General features: G+C 41.9%; 3 protein-coding genes and 1 pseudogene across 7 annotated transcripts in view; all 4 read left to right on the top strand.

The window, feature by feature from the left end:
* Positions 1 to 16,171, top strand: part of LOC122224314 (cationic amino acid transporter 3-like) — a 435,603-nt gene that overhangs the window by 82,868 nt on the left and 336,564 nt on the right. The window lies entirely within an intron of this gene.
* The window catches only part of LOC122224327, a 103,541-nt pseudogene that overhangs the window by 50,823 nt on the left and 36,547 nt on the right, over positions 1 to 16,171 (top strand).
* On the top strand, positions 2,193 to 15,150 carry LOC122224322 (cationic amino acid transporter 3-like). The gene is made up of 2 exons (XM_042945987.1): positions 2,193 to 2,278; positions 13,085 to 15,150. Exon 2 carries the CDS (start codon positions 13,268 to 13,270, stop codon positions 15,023 to 15,025), a length of 1,758 nt encoding a protein of 585 aa, XP_042801921.1. The 5' UTR covers positions 2,193 to 2,278; positions 13,085 to 13,267; the 3' UTR covers positions 15,026 to 15,150.
* Positions 2,196 to 16,171, top strand: part of LOC122224312 (cationic amino acid transporter 3-like) — a 138,601-nt gene continuing 124,625 nt past the window's right edge. For 4 of the 5 annotated variants that reach the window (XM_042945954.1, XM_042945955.1, XM_042945952.1 and 1 more), the window contains exon 1: positions 2,196 to 2,278. The gene's annotated coding sequence lies outside the window, so the exon portion shown is untranslated. Of the gene's footprint in view, positions 2,279 to 13,335; positions 13,413 to 16,171 lie in introns of those variants that run through there. The other variant, XM_042945962.1, reaches the window with a different exon arrangement.

The following is a 16,171-nucleotide window of genomic DNA, read 5'->3' as shown; positions in this document are numbered from 1 at the left end:
AACTCAAAACCTCCACGCCTTTATTCATGACTGCCCCCTACCTCAGTTGCAGGGCTGCTTGAGTTAGGACTTGAGAAACTCTGGGGAAGTTCAGCTTTCTAAAAAGCTTTATACCTGATTGTTTGGAAGCCACTGGTTTGATTGGTGTATTCATATACCTTGAGTATTCATATACCTTGAGATGAGAAAGGAGCTGTGCTTAGATACAGAGGATTGATATAATCTCTGGAGATATTATATTTAAGGTCCACTTCTCTGAAACTTTGAGAAGTGAAATAATTATTTAACAGCCTAATTAGCCTTCCTCTCAAGTCTTTATCAAACTTCTAGCAAAGCAGTGGTATCCAAACTATCTTTGAGGTTTTTCAGGAGGAGGCACAGGGGCAAATTCATGATTTACAGGAATGTTAGCAACCAACCATGGGAACCAGTGGGACTTATTGCCTTGGAAAAATGTTTTAAAAATGAAAGGTCCAGAGTAAATTGGGTAGCTCAGTTGGTTAAGCGTCTGACTTCAGCTCAGGTCACGATCTCATGGCTTGTGGTTCAAGCCCCACATCAGGCTCTGTGCTGACAGCTCAGAGCCTGAAGCCTGCTTCAGATTCTGTGTCTCCCTGCCTCTCTGCCACTCACCCACTTGTTTTTTTCTCTCTCTATCTCAAAACTAAAAATAAACACTAAGAATTTTTAAATAAATAAGTAAAAGGAAAGGCCCAGAGTGAGGGGAGTACCCTTCTAGACACAGAAGAATAAACACAATGACCTCCAGGACAAAGGGGAGTGGTTGGGCTGGTTGTGAAAGGAAACAGCCTGCAATTTTGTGTGTAGATTGTTAGATTTAACAGATCTTCTTGAGGACTCGGAATGGAACTTTGGTTTTGGAGTTAGAAAGGAGCTCAGAGACTGAAATACACTGAGGATGAGGGATGGAAGAGGGGAGATGAGGGTATTATGGAATTCATGCAAGCTGGCTTCTCACTCCCTGGCACCTTTTTGCCTTTCCTTCAGCACTTCCTTTGCACCAAGGACCTCCTTTGGGAGAGACTGTTTCTTAATTAAACTGAGAATCACAGACCCAGGGTTCTCATTAGGAAATGACCTCAGGAAAGGTGTTTGAAATAGGTAATGGATGCATGTTCTAGTCTTCTGTTTATACCTGTGTTTGGCCCTTTCTCTCTTTCCAAACAAAAAAACAAACAACCCAAAACAACAAAACTTTCCTCTGGAAATCTCAAGATATATTAGTCAATAAATACATGTATGTATTCATTTTCTCCATCTTACATGCCTCTTATGGTTGCTTGGTACAGTTATGAGCAGATTCTTGTCATGGGTAGTGAGGTTTGGAGGTGGGAGTGTGGGATTCAGAAAAAGGAGGTATATGGATCCTGGCCTTACCCTCCAGAATTTAAATGAATTTAAGTGACACACACAGGACACCAGCAGACAGAATGGGAAAATTAGTTTCAGCTGAGCATCAGAATGGGCTGTAAGTGCTGGCAGGAAGGGGAGGAACTTTGGAGATGGGGACCAGTCAGGACGGCTTAGGAAAGGCTTCTGAGATGTTGGTGGAAAGGTTGTAGATTAGGGTTGAGAAGACCTAGCATTAAGACTGGACAGAAGCATTAAGAGTGGACAGAATGGAGTGAGGAGGGCATCCCTGGCAGGACAGGTACTTGTTCAGGCCAAAGGCTCATCCCTAGAGGGGTAAGTCAGAGTATGTGAGGAGGTGAGTTAGTAAGGAGATGATGGGCCTGAGGGTGGGGGAGAATTAGTGCAGGGCTCTGACAGCTGGGTCAAAGAGTCTAGACTGAATATAAAGTATTGGAATAATTTAGATTCCTGAACAGAGAAAGGGCATTTCTGAAAATAACGTTTGAGGATGATATTTTTGTGTATTGTTATAAACTGGATTTGTTGTAAGCTCTCTCAGGATACCCAATCTTTGGTTTGCTTTCTTTTTCTATAAGCTTGCCTGTTTATTTTTCTTCTGCCTGCTTATGTTGGAGTAATGAAATGTGATTAATTTAATTCCCAGATGTTTTGTTCTTTGGTTTGCGTCTCTGGTATGTTCATAATTTGTCTGTAGCCCACTGTCCCTTGTCTTTAGTAAACGTGGGAAGAGCACAAGGACCACCCTGCACAACACAGTTGAGGGAAATAGAAATGATCAAAAGCCTTACCCATCTCCGACCCTGCCTTTCAGATGGTCCTCCTCTGGGATTCCTCCTCAGCGTCTATGAATGGACTTCAGAAGAGTGTAGGACATTTTTTTGAGGTGACTGACCTCAGAAGGGTCTGTGATTCAGCAAATGACAAGAACCACTGTTGTATCTTTGTTGGGAGGTTGGTGGCTGCAGATGGTTCCCCAGAGAGAGAAGCATGGTTCAAGTGTCCTTAGTGCCCAGTAAGGAAACTCCAGAGACAGTTGAAGGAGCTGAAGGAGAAAGAGGAATTGAGAAAAGGGAAATGGGTCAGAGGGAACTGGTAGGAGGGGTGCCCCATCTTCCCTTGTTCTCCACCCTCTTCTCTGTGTTCCCATGTCCTGACAATTACAAGGTACAGTTACCCTTCAACTTAACTCCCACATTATCTCATGCAATTCCTTGTTGAATCTGAAATGCACAGAGTGGAGTCAACCCTTCCCTCAGTCATGGACTGAGCATGATTGCTTCCTGTCAGGCCTCTTGGCAATGCATTTTATTTACCCTTTCATCCTGATCTCTATTCTTATTCCTCCTCCTCACTGGAAGCACTTTCTTTAGTGTATTTAACAGATGCTCTTCCACTACATGCTCTATATCTGTATTTAGATCCGTCTATTCACTCTACAAATACACAGTTGTAGTGTGGGGAATACAGCCAATAGCCAAACAATAAAAATGTCTTGCTTTCATGGAACTTATACCTTTAGGTGTGAAGAAATAATAAACAGTTAAGTACAACATATATTACCTTGAATAGTGACAAGAGCTATGAAGACAATGAGGGCATGGGGATAAGGGATGGCATGGGTGGTTAGGAGCAGGTTGTAGTTTTATATATGGCGATTAAGGAAAGCTGTGCTATACATGTTCTTTTACCAAATGTAGTGAAGTGAGCAACAATGGGGCTATCTGGGCTAGAAGTGGTATGGTCATAGGGACAGCAAGTACAAAGGCCCTGAGGTAGGGTCTTGCCTGGTATGTTAGGAGGTCAGAATGGTTAGGGGGCTAGAGAAATATGAGTGGGGGGGGGAGAGAGAAACAGAGGCTGAGTAGCAGGTGGGTCAGTGACACATACTGTAGGTCTTTGTAGGTCATTGTAAATGCAGACTTTGGCTTCTACTCTGAATAAAAAGTGAGAGGTTTTAGCAGAGAATGATGTGACATTTTTAACAAGTATGTATATATCCTTGAAAAACACAGAGCACTTTTTGGCTGTTTTGTAAATGTGTATAAATGTAATTGTACTGTGTACTTCATCCTGCTTATAGTTTTGTTACTTAACGTTGCTTCTGAAATCTACTCATGTTGTTATCTTTAATCTACTTTTTTATTTCTGACTGCTGTGTAATATTTCATTGTGTACATATGGCACATTTTACCTTTACATTCCTCTAGTAACAGAGGCTGGCATAGCTCCAAATTCAGAAACAGTTCTGTGATAAACTCGCTCATATGAGCCTCCTTATAGACTCAGGAGAGAGTTTCCCTGAGGTGTATATCTCAGAGAGGATTGCCAGGTGGGAGGGTGTGCATTCTTAATTCCACGAATATTGTGCTTCAGGATGGTGACACCAGTTAGACTCCCAACAGCAGTGGGTAGTATTTTGTATCTTCTCATCAAATTCTTATGTTCATCCTGTAAGGGAAGTGAAATAAGGTTCCTTGTGGTTGGGGAAACCTGAGGCTTAGAGAGATGAAGCAAATTACCCTGGTTTATACGGTGAAGTGGAAGAGCCAAGGCTCAACTAGAAAATTTCTGACCTAATGTTCATTGCTTTTAGCACTATACTACCCAGCACTACCCCTTCTAGGAATAAGATGGATATCCATAGGGAAGAATATTGATGATGATGATGATGTTGATGATGATGATGATGTTGATGATGATGATGTTTGAGGCTTGCATTTTTTTAATTTATTTTTATTTTTTTTCAATATATGAAGTTTATTGTCAAATTGGTTTCCATACAACACCCAGTTCTCATCCCAAAAGGTGCCCTCCTCAATACCCATCACCCACCCTCCCCTCTCTCCCACCCCCCATCAACCCTCAGTTTGTTCTCAGTTTTTAAGAGTCTCTTATGCTTTGGCTCTCTCCTACTCTAACCTCCTTTTTTTTTTCCCTTCCCCTCGCCCATGGGTTTCTGTTAAATTTCTCAGGATCCACATAAGAGTGAAAACATATGGTATCTCTTTCTCCGTATGATTTATTTCACTTAACCATAACACTCTCCAGTTCCATCTATGTTGCTACAAAAGGCCATATTTCTTTCTTTCTCATTGCCACATAGTACTCCATTGTGTATATAAACCACAATTTCTTTATCCATTCATCAGTTGATGGACATTTAGGCTCTTTCCAAAATTTGGCTATTGTTGAGAGTGCTGCTATAAACATTGGGGTACAAGTGCCCCTATGCATCAGCACTCCTGTATCCCTTGGGTAAATTCCTAGCAGTGCTACTGCTGGGTCATTGGGTAGGCCTATTTTTAATATTTTGAGGAACCTCCACACGGTTTTCCAGAGTGGCTGCACCAATTTGCATTCCCACCAACAGTGCAAGAGGGTTCCCATTTCTCCACATCCTCTCCAGCATCTATAGTCTCCTGATTTGTTCATTTTGGCCACTCTGACTGGCGTGAGGTGATATCTGAGTGTGGTTTTGATTTGTATTTAACTGATGAGGAGTGACGTTGAGCATCTTTTCATGTGCCTGTTGGCCATCCAGATGTCTTCTTTAGAGAAATGTCTATTCATGTTTTCTGCCCATTTCTTCACTGGATTATTTGTTTTTCAGGTGCGGAGTTTCGTGAGCTCTTTATAGATTTTGGATACTAGCCCTTTGTCCAATATGTCATTTGCAAATATCTTTTCCCATTCCGTTGGTTGCCTTTTAGTTTTGTTGGTTGTTTCCTTTGCTGTGCAGAAGCTTTTTATCTTCATAAGGTCCCAGTAGTTCATTTTTGCTTTTAATTCCCTTGCCTTTGGGGATGTGTCAAGTAAGAAATTGCTACGGCTGAGGTCACAGAGGTCTTTTCCTGCTTTCTCCTCTAGGGTTTTGATGGTTTCCTGTCTCACGTTCAGGTCCTTTATCCATTCTGAGTTTGTTTTTGTGAATGGTGTAATAAAGTGGTCTAGTTTCAATCTTCTGCATGTTGCTGTCCAGTTCTCCCAGCACCATTTGTTAAAGAGACTGTCTTTTTTCCATTGGATGTTCTTTCCTGCTTTGTCAAAGATTAGTTGGCCACACATTTGCGGGTCTAGTTCTGGGGTTTCTATTCTATTCCATTGGTCTATGTGTCTGTTTTTATGCCAATACCATGCTATCTTGATGATTACAGCTTTGTAGTAGAGAGAAAGTCTGGGATTGTGATACCTCCTGCTTTGGTCTTCTTCTTCAAAATTACTTAGGCTATTTGGGGCCTTTTGTGGTTCCATATGAATTTTAGGATTGCTTGTTCTAGTTTCAACAAGACTGCTGGTCCAATTTTGATTGGGATTGCATTGAAGGTGTAGATAGCTTTGGGTAGTATTGACATTTTGACAATATTTATTCTTCCAATCCATGAGCACGGAATGTTTTTCCATTTCTTTATATCTTCTTCAATTTCCTTCATAAGCTTTCTATAGTTTTCAGCATACAGATCTTTTGCATCTTTGGTTAGATTTATTCCTAGGTATTTTATGCTTCTTGGTGCAATTGTGAATGGGATCAGTTTCTTTATTTGTCTTTCTGTTGCTTCATTATTAGTGTATAAGAATGAAACTGATTTCTGTACATTGATTTTGTATCCTAAAACTTTGCTAAATTCATGTATCAGTTCTAGCAGACTTTTGGTGGAGTCTATCAGATTTTCCATGTATAATATCATGTCATCTGCAAAAAGTGAAAGCTTAACTTCATCGTTACCAATTTTGATGCCTTTGATTTCCTTTTGTTGTCTGATTGCTGATGCTAGCACTTCCAACACTATGTTAAACAACAGTGGTGAGAGTGGGCATCCCTGTCGTGTTCCTGATCTCAGGGAAGAAGTTCTCAGTTTTTCCCCATTGAGGATGATGTTAGCTGTGGGCTTTTCATAAATGGCTTTTATGATGTTTAAGTATGTTCCTTCTATCTTGACTTTCTCGAGGGGTTTTATTAAGAAAAGTTGCTGAATTTTGTCAAAGGCCTTTTCTGCATCGACTGACAGGATCATATGGTTCTTTTCTTTTATTAATGTGATGTATCACATTGATTGATTGGCGAATGTTGAACCAGCCCTGCATCCCAGGAATGAATCCCACTTGATCATGGTGAATAATTCTTTTTATATGCTGTTGAATTCGATTTGCTAGTATCTTATTGAGAATTTTTGCATCCATATTCATCAGGGATACTGGCCTGTAGTTCTCTTTTTTTACTGGGTCTCTGTCTGGTTTAGGAATCAAAGTAATACTGGCTTCATAGAATGAGTCTGGAAGTTTTCCTTTCCTTTCTATTTCTTGGAACAGCTTGAGAAGGACAGGTATTATCTCTGCTTTCAACGTCTGGGAGAATTCCCCTGGGAAGCCATCTGGTCCTGGACTCTTATTTGTTGGGAGATTTTTGATAACCGATTCAATTTCTTCGCTGGTTATGTATCTGTTCAAGCTTTCTATTTCCTCCTGATTGAGTTTTGGAAGTGTGTGGTTGCTTAGAAATTTGTCCATTTCTTCCAGGTTGTCCAGTTTGTTGGCATATAATTTTTCATAGTATTCCCTGATAATTGCTTGTATCTCTGAGGGATTGGTTGTAATAATTCCATTTTCATTCATGATTTTATCTATTTAGGTCATCTCCATTTTCTTTTTGAGAACGCTGGTTAGAGGTTTATCAATTTTGTTTATTTTTTCAAAAAACCAACTCTTGTTTTGTTGATCTGCTCTACAGTTTTTTTAGATTCTATATTGTTTATTTCTGCTCTGATCTTTATTATTTCTTTTCTTCTGCCGTTAGGCTGTGTTTGCTGTTCTGCTTCTATTTCCTTTAGGTGTGCCGTTAGATTTTGTATTTGGGATTTTTCTTGTTTCTTGAGATAGGCCTGGATTGCAATGTATTTTCCTCTCAGGACTGCCTTCGCTGCATCCCAAAGCGTTTGGATTGTTGTATTTTCATTTTCATTTGTTTCCATATGTTTTTTAATTTCTTCTCTAATTGCCTGGTTGACCCATTCATTCTTTAGAAGGGTGTTCTTTAACCTCCATGTTTCTGGAGGTTTTCCAGACTTTTTCCTGTGGTTGATTTCAAGCTTCATAGCATTGTGGTCTGAAAGTATGCATGGTATGATCTCAATTCTTGTATACTTATGAAGGGCTGTTTTGTGACCCAGTATGTGATCTATTTTGGAGAATGTTCCATGTGCACTGGAGAAGAAAGTGTATTCTGTTGCTTTGGGATGCAGAGTTCTAAATATATCTGTCAAGTCCATCTGATCCAATGTATCATTCAGGGCCCTTGTTTCTTTATTGACAGTGTGTCTAGATGATCTATCCATTTCTGTAAGTGGAATATTAAAGTCCCCTGCAATTACCACATTCTTGTCAATAAGGTCGGTTATGTTTGTGAGTAATTGTTTTTTATATATGGGGGCTCCTGTATTCGGTGCATAGACATTTATAATTGTTAGCTCTTCCTGTTGGATAGACCCTGTGATTATTATATAATGCCCTTCTTCCTCTCTTGTTGTAGCCTTTAATTTAAAGTCTAGTTTGTCTGATATAAGTATGGCTACTCCAGCTTTCTTTTGACTTCCAGTGGCATGATAAATAGTTCTCCATCCCCTCAGTCTCAATCTGAAGGTGTCCTCAGTTCTAAAATGAGTCTCTTGTAGACAGCAAATAGATGGGTCTTGTTTTTTTCTCCATTCTGATACCCTATGTCTTTTGGTTGGTGCATTTAGTCCATTTACATTCAGTGTTATCATAGAAAGATATGGGTTTAGAGTCATTGTGATGTCCGTAGGTTTCATGCTTGCAATGATGTCTCTGGTACTCTTCTCACAGGATCCCCCTTAGGATTTCTTGTATGGCTGGTTTAGTGGTGATGAATTCCTTCAGTTTTTGTTTCTTTGGAAGACCTTTATCTCTCCTTCTATTCTAAATGACAGACTTGCTGGATAAAGGATTCTCGGCTGCATATTTTTTCTGTTTATCACATTGAGGATCTCCTACCATTCCTTTCTGGCCTGCCAAGTTTCAGTAGAGAGATCGGTCACAAGTCTTATACGCCTCCCTTTATATGTTAGAGCACGTTTATCTCTAGCTGCTTTCAGAATTTTTTCTTTATCCTTGTATTTTTCCAGTTTCACTATGATATGTCGTTTAGAAGATTGATTCAAGTTATGTCGGAAGGGAGTTCTCTGTGCCTCTTGGATTTCAATGCCTTTTTCCTTCCCCAGAACAGGGAAGTTCTCAGCTATGATTTCTTCAAGTACACCTTCAGCACCTTTCCCTCTCTCTTCCTCCTCTGGAATACCAATTATGCGTAGATTATTTCTCTTTAGTGCATCACTTAGTTCTCTAATTTCCCCCTCATACTCCTGGATTTTTTAATCTCTCTCTTTCTCAGCTTCTTTTTCCATAATTTTATCTTCTAGTTCACCTATTCTCTCCTCTGCCTCTTCAATCCGAGCTGTGGCTGTCTCCAATTTATTTTGCAGCTCATTGATAGCATTTTTTAGCTCCTCCTGGCTGTTCCTTAGTCCCTTGATCTCTGTGGCAATAGATTCTCTGCTGTCCTTTATACTGTTTTCAAGCCCAGCGATTAATTTTATGACTATTATTCTAAATTCACTTCCTGTTATATTGTTTAAATCGTTTTTGATCAGTTCGTTAGCTGTTGTTATTTCCTGTACATTTTTTTGAGGGGAATTCTTCCGTTTCGTCATTTTGGATAGTCTCTGGAGTGGTGCGGAACTGCGGGGCACTTCCCCTGTCTGTCTTGAATAACTTGTGTTGGTGGGCAGGGTCGCAGTCAGACCTGATGTCTGCCCCAGCCCACCGCTGGGGCCACAGTCAGACTGGTGTGTGCCTTCTCTTCCCCTCTCCTAGGGGAGGGATTCACTGTGGGGTGGCGTGGCCCATCTGGGCTACTTGCACACTGCCAGACTTGTGGTGCTGGGGATCTGGCGTGTTAGCTGGGGTGGAATTGCAAGGTGCACAGGAGCGGGAGGGGCAGGCTCAGCTCATTTTGCCTGTTGATCGGCTTCAGGGGGGGGGTCCCTGTGGCACTGGGAGGGAGTCAGACCCGCTGGAGGGATGGATCCACAGAAGCACAGCGTTGAGTGTTTGTGAGGTGCAGGCAAGTTCCCTGGCAGGAACTGGTTCCCTTTGGGATTTTGGCTGGGGGATGGGCGAGGGAGATGGCACTGGCGAGTGCCTTTGTTCCCCGCCAAGCTGAGCTCTGTTGTCCGGGGCTCAACATCTTTCCCTCCCGTTGTCCTCCAGCCCTCCCGTTCTCCGAGAAGAGCTGTTAGGTTATAACCTTCCAGATGTCAAGTCCCGCTTGCTGTCAGAACACACTCCATCCGGCTCCTCCACTTTTGCAAGCCAGACTCGGGGGCTCTGCTTGGCCAGCCGGCCGCTCCTCCAACCCGGCTCCCTCCTGCCAGTCTGTGTAGTGCGCACCGCCTCTCCGCCCTTCCTACCCTCTTCTGTGGGTCTCTCGTCTGCGTTTGGCTCTGTAGACTCCATTCTGCTAGTCTTCTGGGGTTTTCTGGGTTATGTAGGCAGGTGTAGGTGGAATCTAAGTGATGAACAGGACGCGGTGAGCCCAGCGTCCTCCTATGCCGCCATCTTCCCAGGATCCCTCCAGGGTTGCATTTTCTTGATGCCTGGACTAACCCAGTAAGCCTAGGAACTCCAAGTGTTTAACACCATGTAGGGAGCTGTCTAATTAGGGTACTTAGCATTTCAAGACAAAACATATGGAATAAAGCTGTTTTCATTGTCTCATGAGGGTGAGCTAATAGGTTCAAATTTTAGTGTATGATTTTGGGGCTAGACATTTTATAAAGATGAATTGATTTTTAAAGTTTGGAAATTTGGATCAGATTTTAATATTAAACATTAGGTAGATTATATTAATTACATATTTTTTGGTAGGCACAGAGCTAAGTACTTTATAGACATCATTTCTCTTATGTCTCACAATTACCCTATGAGGTACTTTTACCCTCATTTGACTGTTACTGAAGCTAAAGCACCAAGAGGGTAACTAATTTGTGTGGAGTACCTGCTATAAGGTTGAATTCCAAATTGAATATGAACCATGTATCAGCAAAGCCTTACTCCTATCTGCTAAACTGTGCTGCATTCCCATAAAGGAAGCTTTTATAATCTCTTCTCTTTGAAATTGAGGACAATTTCTTGTCATTTGAGTGGTTTAGAGCAGCCATGGGAAGGAAAGAGCTAGTGGACAAGAATCTCCAGAGGGACAAGATATGAAGTATGAAAGTGTTCCCCAGTGTCTTCATTATCCCTCCCTCTGTCCCCTGAAGTGAGAACGTCTGCCTTAGGAATCCCACCTAGATTACAGGGCCTGAGCATGATGCCTTCAAAAAATTTGACAATTCTTTGTCATCCTGTGTGGCTTATACCTGCCATGCATGACGCGAGGTAAAGGGTTCATGTTTGTTTTTCCTTCACACTTTTCATTTTGCTTGTCTTCTACCAGGAAGGTATTACAATTTATATCTTTACCTAAATCCGTATTATAAGCATCATTTGGCTACAAAGTATGCATCTTCAAAGTCACTTAAATAGGAATTCTGGATTATGTTCTCATTTCAATTTCTATTCTCAGTTTGTATATTTGTTCAAGTATTTATGGAGCATGTAACTAACACTTTGATTAGGACACAGACAGCTGAGCTGTAATTCTGATACACTAGGATAAATGGCACATGGGGAAGCCCAGGTGCTATGAGAGCACACAGGAATGTCAGCATAAAGGTCAGGGGAGGCTTTCTGGGGAAGCAACTTCTGAGCTGGGAACTGAAAGAAAAGTGGGGGTTAGCTAAGTGAAGGGACAAGAAAGCATTAGAGACAGGTAACAGGATGAGTGTGGAATTTCATAGCTGGAGCAGGAACTGGATAGGGTATGAGGCTGGAGGAATCAGCACAGGCCAGATGATGAAGGAAGGAAAGAAGGAAAGAAGGAAGGAAGGAAGGAAGGAAGGAAGGAAGGAAGGAAGGAAGGACGGACTATGAAGGAAGAAATATGAAGGAAGTGCAGTGGGAACCACTGATGGGTTTGAAGCCTGGGGGTGGTTGGGGGACACGTCAATGACCTTTATAGTGTAGCAAGATTCCAGGAGTTAAGTATTGACTTTGTCTATGTTGTGTGCTTGTTAGTAAATCATAACCTTGGAACTGGTGGGTGGCAAATAAGGAGTCTAGATGGATTTGTACACAGAAGATTTGACCCATAACATTAGGATTCCTTTTGCTAATCTGTAGAGAAGACTGATCAATTTTTATTTGGTCTTTCTGCCTTTAAAAACCTCTGATAACATTTCCTAAAATTCTCTCAAAACCAAAGCCTGAATAGTAGGAGAGTGGGGGCTGCCTGACTTTGTTTTCTCTTTTCTCCACTACTCATTTCTGGGGCATTGCTGTGAATTGTTCACCACAGTCTTGCTCTGTTTGATGGAGGGAGCCATTTGAATAGCAGCAGTGGAAGAAGAGGAAGGAGGAACCACATGTAGGGCTCCTTGATTAAAAAAAATGTATTTGGCCTATAAAGACCATGGTTTGAGCAAGTGAAAAATAACTATAGTGGAAAATTAATCGGGAGTTACAAGTTAGTGTTTTAATATAAGCTCACAGAGCAGGGCAGGGTCTTCAGGTGGCTGGCCCTTGACATCACAGATGGCCCAGGGTGTTTATAGAGCACAGTGTGGCCAGTGAGGAGACTGTCTGCAGAAGTGAGCTCACCTTCTTTCCCTGGAACCCAGAGAGCAAGGAGACAGAAGGAATTGTTTTGGTTGTGATCTACTGAGCTAGGTGACTTACTTCTTTCCTTCCTACCTATCATACTCTCATAACTGTGGACATTAGAAACTGTAGTAAATTTTGCCTGATCGCTTTGGGTGAGGTTTACTGAATGCCAGAATTCACAAAATGGCCTTTCTGGCTCTTCTCCATTAGTAATGGACACTTGGTTGGTGTATGCACCTATTTCTCCAGTGTTTCCTCACCAGACAGCCTGGTTTCTCTAGTTCTTGCAGGTAGTTATGAAAGCCCTGCCTCTTTCTCCCTCTTCCTCTCTTCTCACATTGCCCCCTGTGGGCCTAGATGGGTAAAGGGAAGGGTTGGACCTTCTTTGCCTTTACTACAGCTAAATGGATGATGCAGAATGAGGACAAAGGCAGCCACCTGAGCTTAGGAACTGATTTGGGGGCAAAGAATTTTAAGACAGTGGGACCAATATTTGTATTTTAAACTCAGATGATATTTAAGAAATGGTTCTGTAACTGCAACAAGGTCCTCTAGTTCATGAATTAATGTATCATAACTTACACTCAAGCAACACACAAACATCCCATGTGTGAATTATTGCATAAGAAAGTCATGCCCTATTGTGCCCTTCAGCTCAATTAGTACATGAAGCTACATGAGTTAGATGAACCCAAAGAGGATTTTATCAGGTGGTGTGTAAAAGGAGAATGTTGGGAGATACTTGACACTTTTCTGAGGGGACAGGAGGGAACAGGGTTTATTTTTTATGATCTTATGTTTCCGTTTCTGTGATACTTGTGTTACAACAGGTGACATGGGACTTCTGAGGTTTGGTTATGAACTTTCATTATTTGGTTGAACACCATTGTTCAGTAAATATTTATTGTTTATTTAGGATTTATGAAGGGCTATCACATACCAGATGAAATACAAAGCAGGAGCTTTGAAGCCTGAGTAATGGACCTTGGCAGCCCCAACTCAACTTGGCTTAATTCAGCCTTACCGAACCAGATCCCACTCTGCTCCCTGGACTTGCTGTAGCTCTCTGATCCTGGAATCCTCTTCAGTTCCAGCTAGAATGCTGCCTCAGACACTTCGTAGATTTGGTCAAAAACTGGTATGCAAACGGAGGCTGAAGGAACCAGTGGCTGAGGATGACCCACAGAGAACACTGAAGACTCTGGATTTAGTGGCCCTGGGTGTGGGCAGCACAGTGGGTGTAGGTGTGTATGTCCTGGTTGGTGAGGTGGTCAGCAATCAAGCAGGACCATCTTTTGTGATATGCATTTTGGTGGCTGGCCTATCTTCTGTGTTGACTGGGCTGTGCTATGCAGAGATTAGTGCCCGTATTTCCCAATCTGGCTCTGCATATCTCTACAGCTTTGTCACTATAGGTGAAATCTGGGCCTTCATCAGTGGCTGGAACCTCATCCTCTCCTTTGTTGCTGAGAGAGCCATTGTGTTCAGCACATGGATCTTAACTTTTGAGAACCTGCGTGGGAACCGCCTCTCTCAGACTGTGCAAGAGAGCATCTCAGCACACGTTCCCCCTGTCCTTACAGAATATCTAGAATTCTCTGCCCTGGGTTTTGTGTTGTTGTTCATGGAATTCAGGAATATTTGGTATTTCAGGTCATTTTCGACTTCCACACCTGCCAAAGTGGTCATATTGGTGAAACTTTTGGCTCTCAGCTTTGTCATAACGTCTGGCTTCATTAAGGGGGACCTGAACAACTGGAAGCTCACAGAAGCGGACTATGTAAAGGCTGGACTCAATGACACCTCTACACTGGGCCCTCTGGGTGATGGAGGATTTGTGCCTTTTGGCTTCAAGGGGATTCTCCGTGGAACAGCTACCTGTTACTATGCATTTATAGGTTTTGACTATATTGTTACCAAAGTTGAAAGCGCCCAGAATCCCCAGCATTCCATCCCCATGGGCATTATGGTTTCACTGTTCATCTGCTTTTTGTTGTATTTTGGTGTCTCTTCAGCACTTACGTTTATGGTACCTTACTACCAGCTCCAACCTGGGAGCACCTTGCCTGAGGTATTTCTCCATATTGGCTGGGTCCCTGCCTACTGCGTGGTAGCTTTTGCATTCCTGTGCATTCTTTCTGCCAGTCTTTCACGCTTTGTGAGGCCGATACATCGGGTATTATACATGATGGCAAAGGATGGCCTCCTGTTCCGTTTCCTTATCCATATCTCTTACTTCCATTACACTGTTATCATGGACATTGTGATTGTTGGACCTAGTGCAGCCATTATATTCTTCTTTGGAGTCACTGATCTCTTGGACCTAAGTGCAGTTGGGTCACTGATTTCTTGCTCCCTGGTTGCTCTTTGTGTTCTCATCCTCAGGTACCAGCCTGAGGAAAATGAAGCAAAGGTGCAAGAGGAGGATGTATCTGCAGCAGAGAAGCTGACTCTACAACGACTACTTTTTCCAGGCAGCCCCACCCCCACTCCACTCTCTGGCTGGGTTGTCCGTGTTTGCTCCTCACTGCTTGTTCTGCTGCTCACTCTTCTTTGCCTGGTGCTGACTCAGGGGCCAGTTCTGCTTTCTGGAGACCCAGTGTGGATTTCAGTGGTTGTAGTGCTCCTGGTGCTCATCACTGGGATCACTGGGGTCATCTGGAGACAGCCTCAGATCTCCAATTCCCTTCACTTTAAGGTCCCTGCTCTGCCTCTCCTCCCACTACTGAGCTTCTTTGTGAATGTTTGCCTTATGATGCAGACGACAGCTGCCACCTGGGTGTCATTTGGCGTCTGGATGCTGATTGGGTTTGCTCTCTACTTCAGCTATGGGATCCAGTGCAGCTGGGTCGCTTAACTTCACTTAAGTTAGGGCCAAAACTGTAGACCTTGAACTCAGCAGTGTGTGTACACATTTGGCTTGACATCATCACACCTGAATGCAGTCTGGTCCCCCTGAACAACAGTGGAGAGTACTCTTGAATACACGGAAACCTAGGCCTCCCATGGCATATTGGTGGGGGAAAGTTAATAGAGCTCTGTATTTATTGTGGAGTAAAGAATGCACTCTGCTCATACTTCTTTTTCTTTTTCTTTCTCTTTCTCTTTTTCTTTTTCTTTTTCTTTTCCTTTTCTCTTTCTTTTTCTTTTCCTTTCCTTTTCCTTTTGACTTGTCTACTTGAATTGTGTCTGTAGTTGCTTACTGGATTTAAAATACTATTATTAAAAGAAACTAGAAAAAATACTTATTTCCTTGTTTAAATATCTACTAGCTGTGGGGTACTTGTCTGGCTCAATCAGTAGAGCATGCAATTCTTCCTCTCAGGGTGGTAACTTTGAGCCCCACGTGTGTGTAGAGATTATTTTAAAAATAACCAGTAGCAGAATTACTAGATCATAGTTACTTTTATTTTTAACTGTTAGAGAAACCTCTATACTATTTACTGTGTTGGCTCCACCAACTGACATTCCCACCAACAGTATGTGAGGGTTCCTTTTCTTCCATATCTTGGACAATACTTGCTTTTATTTTATTTTATTTTATTTTATTTTATTTTTTAATTTAATTTTTTACTTTTTAAAATTTAGATCCAAATTAGCATATAGTGCAACAATAATTTCAGGAGTAGATTCTTTAGTGCCACTTACCCATTTAGCTCATCACCCCTCCCACAACACCTCCAGTAACCCTCAGTTTGTTCTTCATATTTATGAGTCTCTTCTGTTTTGCCCCCTCCCTGTTTTTATATTATTTTTGTTCCCCTTCCCTTATGTTCATCTGTTTTGTCTCTTAAAGTCCTCATATGAGTGAAGTCATATGATATCTCTCTTTCTCTGACTGACAAATTTCACTTAGCATAATACCCTCCATTTCCATCCATGTAGTTGCAAATGGCAAGATTTCATTCTTTTTGATTGCCAAGTAATACTCCATTTTGTGTGTGTGTGTGTGTGTGTGTGTGTGTGTGTGTATATATATATATATATATATATATATATATAT

Source organism: Panthera leo, chromosome B4 (assembly GCF_018350215.1).
Source record: "Panthera leo isolate Ple1 chromosome B4, P.leo_Ple1_pat1.1, whole genome shotgun sequence".
In the NCBI taxonomy this organism is placed as follows: domain Eukaryota; kingdom Metazoa; phylum Chordata; class Mammalia; order Carnivora; family Felidae; genus Panthera; species Panthera leo.
Note: the sequence above shows the minus strand (reverse complement) of the source record. Positions and strands in the feature narration are given on the sequence as shown.

What these genes read in the sequence shown, in the direction of transcription:
- LOC122224322 (XM_042945987.1), top strand. Translation starts at nt 13,268, where the DNA reads ATGCTGCCTCAGACACTTCGTAGATTTGGTCAAAAACTGGTATGCAAA.